The sequence below is a fragment of the Sinocyclocheilus rhinocerous genome, unplaced genomic scaffold (assembly GCF_001515625.1).
Source record: "Sinocyclocheilus rhinocerous isolate Xijiao unplaced genomic scaffold, SAMN03320098_v1.1 scaffold514, whole genome shotgun sequence".
Lineage (NCBI taxonomy): Eukaryota > Metazoa > Chordata > Actinopteri > Cypriniformes > Cyprinidae > Sinocyclocheilus > Sinocyclocheilus rhinocerous.
Genome location: NW_015658605.1, coordinates 290,571 through 297,967, shown reverse-complemented (window position 1 = coordinate 297,967; position 7,397 = coordinate 290,571). Strand labels below are relative to the sequence as shown.

Below are 7,397 nucleotides of genomic sequence, written 5' to 3'. Positions count from 1 at the left end.
GTATATATGATAATCAGACGATATTTGGCCTTTATGAGCTATAATATCACCTTAACTCCATTTTTCCATTTCAGAAATCCACCATTTTTGATCTAATGCCTATTGACATTATTTTTACTACATTAGATATCAGCATTGGTTGTTGAAAAACTATTTTTATTGTTTACTTATATATATATAAAAAAAAATAAAAAAAAATAAATATATATATATATATTGTTTGCCACTAACAAAAAGGATATCATGACAAAAATGTATGAAAAATGTATTTTGTTGGTGAACAAATCATTTGTTTGTGGATGAACATACTGAACAAATATGACCACAAATATGCTAACCAGCATATAACATACACTAACCATATACACAACAAATCTGTTGTTTCAAATTTGCCTTTTGGCCTCTGTTTAATGACATCCTTACCATCCCTATATCCACTCGAGTTGACATCAGCAAAATTTTGCATGCAAAATAAGGCGCATTGTCAATAATGTAGCGATGCATGAAGCACAACTCAGAAAAATGAAGTAATTTTCAAACTAACCATCTTTCTGTTGGTTAACCTGACGAATTTGCATGACCAACTTGAATGAGAAAAATCTATGTGTAGAACCTTTCGTCCTCAATAAAACGCCAGATCGTGTGGATTCCTATTGAAATAACAGGATTCTGCAAAATTTCACTGAGCAATAGTAAAAGTGCTATATAAATGTAACTAATAATAATAAGACGACACTGACTGGTCGCTAACTTTTAGTGTAATGCTGTAACCTACAGAAATAGTCACTGAACGAATCTCTGAACAAAATGTTTTGATGAACAGAATCAAACTATTCAAACTATATATAAAAAGTCACTGGGGTAAATCAAAATCAGCGCCACTAATATGATGACAACAGCTTATGTATAGGTACTAATAGAGGCGTGAATCACCCTGATTCCCTCGACAAAAAACCCAATAGGATTTTTCCATTGGCTTTTAGATAACTGCAGAGAATAAGCTCTGTGACCAACAAAAGTTTGAGTCTTACACGTTTTGATGGCTGTCAAAAATGAACTTTTGAAGCCTAAGTATAAAAGCGTAGGCTATAAACTACACCACAGTCGCATGACTGACATCAGCATCACTAAGCTTCTAACAACTCGTTCAGTCTTTATTTAAAACACATTTTTCTTAAAAGTTTGAGTTCTTGAATAGTTTGCACGTGTGTGATTATAAACACAACGAGGCTGTGAAATTTACCAATGAGTAGATGAGTTTATATATTTGGTGTGATGTTTAATGTCCTGACAAACTCTGTAGTCCCATGCTAGTAAACTGCCTTTTTCAAGACAAGTTAAAGCTTTTAAACAAATCACAGGGTGTTTTACTGATGTGTTCTACATTACAGAATAAAACATGAAAATATCACACACCGTATTTCAGGCATTTAACCAAAACCCCAATCAAAAAACCCACTGACTTCAGAACAATGGAACCGATAAAAATGCAAACTTGCAAACTCGTTTCTGGGTTTTGGCCTACAAAAATCCATCATCCCCGCAGCACTCCCTCAGTTCTGAGAGGAATCGGTCATGGCTCTCAGCAGCATCTCAAAGCTGAGGAAGGTCACGGCGTTTACAGGGAACGCTCTCACGGTGTTCAGAAGAAGGCCTTTGAAGAAGACCCGCATGCCCTCCTCACGCACACTCACAGTAATGCAGTTCAACACACCGCTGTACATGCGACCGCCGCCGCCACACATCTGCAGTCGAGCCTTCACTACATCCATGGGGGTGGCGCAGGCCCATGTGACCACACCAGCAACACCACCAGCCACCAGCACAGCACAGTTACCTGAAGGCCACATCATCATATTATTACTCAGTTTAACACTATGAAAATGTATACAGTGACTAAGTTTCCATGTGCACTAATAATGCGATCATTTTCAATAATCAGAATAAGGACCAAATTGCAGTAAGATGTTTATATGACACAATCTTCCCTCCACTTTACATGCAATTTTCATTATTATGATTATTTGCTAAGAAGTGTGGTTCCTTTTGGAAATGGACTCTCACATTGCGTGAACATGCTTTGGGGAAACTCCGTTTACTCTGAATACTGAAGCCTGATTTGTTGATGTTCGTGTAGCTGGACAAACAAATGGTATTTCAGCCCGCCAAAAAGGGTGGGTCCGACTGCCTATATAAGTCTGCGCTGAGTGCCATTTCATCAGAATCTTTCTCCTTTAGCGCAAAGATCATCTCCTCGCTGGCGAACACAAAGAGCAAATTTTCACGCCTATTAGAGCAAATTTCTGCGACGTTTGTTACAAAATGTCTTGCTATGAGTACAGTGAGGCTGCATGCCTCGGATGAGCGCAGTGAGTGCGTCGTTTGCCTGGGAGGCAGCGCTCATGGAGACAGACTGCTCTCATTGCGAGAGCATGAGTCTCACCTCGCTTCGCTCACGGATTGCTTTCTTACATGAAGGTGGTCCTGCCCCTCGCTGTCTCCCATTTCTCCCCTCCCAGGAGCCTCAGAGGAAGAAACAGCAGAGTCAGAGGGCTGTGCAGTCGGGCTGCTGATGGCTCCATGTCATTGACAGCCTCTGATGCGGAGGATTGGTCGTGCTCCGTGGAGGACACTGACTCCCTTCCGCCAAGAGAATCCAGTGGTGTACGGCCCAGTGTGGACATCAAGCTCATTCGCATCCTCACAAAGGCCTTTGAAGAGCTTGGCTTGGAGTGGTTGGCCCCAGAAGAGCCCGCCTGCAGCCGTACGGATAAATGGTTCTTGCCAGGGTGCTGACAGTGAGCCCCCCACCAGAGACCTGCGCCATTCTTCCCAAAAATTTCACAACAAACTTGCCAAGTCGTAGGATGCTCCTTACTCGGCCCGCATCCACTTTTCTGCTTCCACTGCCCTCACCTCCATTGATGGTGCTGAAGAAAAGGGCTATGAGAAGCTCCCTCCTCTTGAAGAGGCTGTCGCTCTAACTGGATGGATTTGCAGAACGCTTCATGGCAGCTCAGAAGTCATCACAAACTATGTGCCACTTCCTGCTCAAGCTCTCCAGCTTGCCGGATGTTTCAGGTCGCCAGAAGGCTCTGCCGACTCAACAGCCTGCAAAGCCAGCTTCGTCCCCCGCTCAAGCCTGTGTTATACTTTCCGCATGAGCAATCCAGATGCGTACACAGACAGCACGGACGCGGACTACTTGTATTTATACTACTGAAAGCATACGCTCCGCGAACGTGCTCCATACATGCGCAGTAGATCGGCTTGAACAGTAAACAAACGTAAACAAACAGTTGCCCACAGTTATTGCACATCTGGTTGTCTTTATCTTGTTTTATCGACGGATTGTACAGGTTCGAGTAGCAACGGGCTTATTCACACAGCCTGCGCATGCGCAGTTGGTGTTTTTGTAACCTACTGACCGCGCGGACATCCGCGTGCCTCCCATTTTTTGTGACCGCGCGGACAAGTACGAGCCTCCGCGCACACTCTCCGATGATGATTTTTACGTCACGCATACCATAGCGGACACTAGCGGACTCGCGCACGCGGAAAGTATAACACAGGCTTCAGCCTTGGTCCAAGCCAGAGCCTGAGCTCCGACAGCGCCCTCAGACTGCCAAGTGGTACCTCTTTCCCAAGCGCCAGGGCTCCCGCCCCAAAGTGACGTTGGACCCTGAGCAGCAGAAGCCGTCCTGATCTCTCAGTGAAGAAGAGGAGAAAGTTAAGTCCTGCCGAGGCCAGACCTCCCTCCAAGAAGTCTCATGCTTGCCTTACAACCCGCCGTTCAGCTCTGGGCGATGGAGGCTCTGTTTCCACTGCCAATACTTGGCCCGTCCCACTTACTTTGCACGTGCCCAAGCAAACTACAGCTGTGATAGCGGACCACATAACAAAAAAGAGCACTTCTCTTCACAATGAAACGAATGTCAGCCCCCTGCCCCGTGCAGCAATCTGCCATTCGAGAAACTCAGACCCCTTGCTGCTCGACTCCAGGCTTTGGAAGCTATCCCGGCTGTGTTAAACTGGTTTCTGCAAACTATAAAACAAGGTTACTCACTCCAATTCACTCACAGACCTCCTCGCTTTAGGAGTGTCATCCAAACTTCGGTCCAGGACAACGATGCTCACGTTCTCCAATCAGAAGTGTTTGTTGGAAAAAAGCACAGTGGAAACTGTCTCACCAGCAAACAGCGAGTCAGGTTTTACAGCTGCTATTTCCTCATTCCAAAGAAAGGCTCAGGCCCATCCTCGATATCAGACACCTGAACCGTGCTCTGATGAGGCGCCTATTTAGAATGTTGACTTTGAAAAAGATCCTCACGCGCGTTTGCCCAGGGGACTGGTTCATATTGGTAGATCTGAAAGATGTCTACTTTCATATCTAGATAACCCCTCACCACAGACCGTTTTTGAGATTCACGTTTAAGTTAGTGGCTAATCAGTATACAGTTCTTCCTTTTGGACTGTCTCAGGCACCACACACTTTTATGAAGTGCATGGTGCACTCTGCGAGGGCTGACTGGCATTCGGCTACTGGTTCAACCTGGATCAACGCCTGCATATCAACTCCCTGGAAATGATGCCGCTTTTTCTGGCCCTAAAAACCTTCCTACAGGTACTAAAGGAGCATCATGTCTGTTTGGACAACATGACGGTAGTAGCCAGGGTGGTCTCAGGTCATGGTCCCTCAACAAGATGGTGAGATGTCTCCTCTTATGTGCACAGTGGAATCTGCCAGTGCACGTGCCAGGCAAACTGAACCAAGGAGTGGGCATGTTGTCCCTTGGCAGTTTGTCTCAAGGGGAATGGAGACTCCACGCCCAAGGTTCAAATGATTTGGGATATCTTCGAGAGGGCAGAGGTCGACCTCTTTGCCTCGGAAGACAACTCTCATTGCCCAATATTTTTCTTGAAGGAGTGAGATGCACTGGCCCATGAATGGCCCAATGCTCGCCTGTATGCCTCTCCCCCGATTGCTCTGCTCCCTCAGGTCATCAGACGAGTCAGGGAGGTCAGGTGCTTTGTCCTCCTGGTGGCCCCAGTTGTGGTTCCTGAGTTGATACAGCTGCTGTCAGCAGCTTCTTGGCCAATCTCGCTAAGGAAGGACCTCCTCTCCCAAGCGAGAGGGACAATCTGGCATCCCCAGCCCAAGTTGTGGAGCCTTCATGTGTGGCCCCTCGACAGGAGTCTTTGCAGCTTCCCGTAAGGGAATTATGTATAATTAGCATACCATGGGTAACACTTTACAATAAGGTTCATTAGTTAATATTAGTAAACTTACTTTAGTTAACATGAACTAAGAATGAACAATACTTCTACAGCATTTATTAATCTTAGTTAATGTTAATTCCAACATTTACTAATGCATTATTAAAATCAAAAGTTGTGCTTGTTAACATTAGTGAATGCACTGTGAATTAACATGAACTAACAGTGAACAACTGTATTTTCATTAACATTACAAAAGATTAATATTGGTATTGGAACAACTGCATTTATCATTGTTAGTTAATATCAACGGTAACCAATTTTTTTATAAAATGTCATGTGTATGTATATATATAAACTTACAAATACAATATACTAATATATTTATTTATTTATTTATGCAGTTACCTGGTTGCTTTCCTTTCTCAGTCAGCCACCTGCAGGTCAGCTCATAGGGCAGGAAGTAAAGTCCAAAACAAGGCACGTCCCGCAGGGCAAGAGCCCACATTCCTCTGAAAAGCCCTTTCACCCCGTCCTCTCTTAAGATCACAGCAATACAATGTAAGGGGCCTCTGTACTTATTTCCACCTGAATTTGTCTGGTTCTGCAGACGCACTTTGACCAGGTCTATTGGAGCTGTAACAAACAACTGTGAGAGAGGACCAAATTAGCACAAATTAGTGACGCGTAATGTGTTGTTTTAGATTATTTTGGACTTTGCTGGCTTGATGCCCAGACTTGCCTGTGCTAAACCTGAAAAACATCCGGCCATGAACACAGCAGTGAGTGGTGACTGTTTGCCTTGGTCAGAGTTGTTGCGATGTGACTGAGTAAGGTAATCCAGCGCATTACTGTACGAACCAAAGACCACAGAGTTGCTAATGGCAACAGAGAGGACAGGAAATGACATGCCCTTAAAAAATCCACGGAACTGGGGAAAAAAGCAAAAAGAGGAAGATCTGTCATTCAAGTGATTAACTTTTTTGTAGAGGTAACTGATAAATTCTTGCTATCAAACATAAGCCTGAGACTTCATCCATACACATCCATTAGTCTTTTTTATATCTCTTATGCTCACCAAGGCTGCATTTATTTGATAAAAAAATACAGTAATATTGTGAAATATTATTACAATTTTAAATAACTGCTTTCTCAAATGTAATTTATCCCTGCATGGCAAAGCTGAATTTTCAGCAGCCTATAAAAATTGCATTTAAAAAAAAAAATTTTTTTTAGTACTGCCCTATGTTTCAAATTTATGCCATAAGGCACAAGTACACACAGGATTCTGTTCACAGTTTGCATTCCCCTGGTTCTTATTATGGTGTGTTGCTTCCTCAATTAAAATTTTCATTTTTTTTTGTGATAGTTGTTCACAAGTCTTTTTTTTCTTGAGTAGTGAAGCTGCCCTGTTCATCAGAAAAATCCAGGCCCTGCTGTTAATTCTTTGGTTTACCAGCATCTGCACATTGTAATCCATCTTTTGTCATACTTATCACAAAAGGTGCAAACATTCACTGATGCTCAAGAAGGAAACACACTGTATTTATAACGAAGGGGATGTAAACCTTTGAATAGAATGATTGGTGTATCTAGTGATAAATATGTAAAAATATTATGTAGCTTCACAAGGGCAGTACTAAATAAAAAGTAAGAGCTCATGTTTCTTGCAAGGCAAGTTTATTTATATAGCACATATAAATCACACCAATATTTTTGACTTGATTTTTAATTGTTTGACCCCTAGAGTCAAGATATGCATTCACCTCGAGAACTTCATCTTTGTTTCCAAATGCAATGACTTCAGTTTTCTCTTTTGGCACATCCAGCTGTTAATTTCATCAGTGCATTGGCAGAGGGAGTCAATGCGGCTGTAGTCGTTAAAATTGGGTGTCATCTGCAAAGCTATGATAGGCAATTTGGTTCTTTCTCATTATTTGACCCAGTGGGAGCATATACAGGCTAAACAAGAGCGGTGCAAGAATTGAGCCTTGTGGGACTTCACATGTCATGGATGTCCACTTAGACTTATGGATGGTCTCCTATACTCACATAATAACCCCTCCCTACTAAATATGAGCTGAACCATTTGAGGACCATCCCAGAAAGCCCGACCCAGTTTTCCAGTCTCTCTAGTAGTATGTTATGATCGACAGTGTCAAACGCAGCACTGAGATCTA

The 7,397-nt window shown here is 43.1% G+C and overlaps 1 protein-coding gene across 1 annotated transcript in view; it reads right to left on the bottom strand.

The window, feature by feature from the left end:
* Positions 1–1,553: 1,553 nt before the first annotated feature.
* The window catches only part of LOC107722745 (solute carrier family 25 member 45-like), an 11,351-nt gene continuing 5,507 nt past the window's right edge, over positions 1,554–7,397 (bottom strand). The window contains exons 2-4 of the mRNA XM_016531210.1: positions 5,960–6,148; positions 5,626–5,866; positions 1,554–1,837 (exon numbers count right to left, since the gene is read on the bottom strand). Coding sequence (XP_016386696.1) covers positions 1,554–1,837; positions 5,626–5,866; positions 5,960–6,148 — 714 coding nt within the window. The remainder of the gene's footprint in view (positions 1,838–5,625; positions 5,867–5,959; positions 6,149–7,397) is intronic.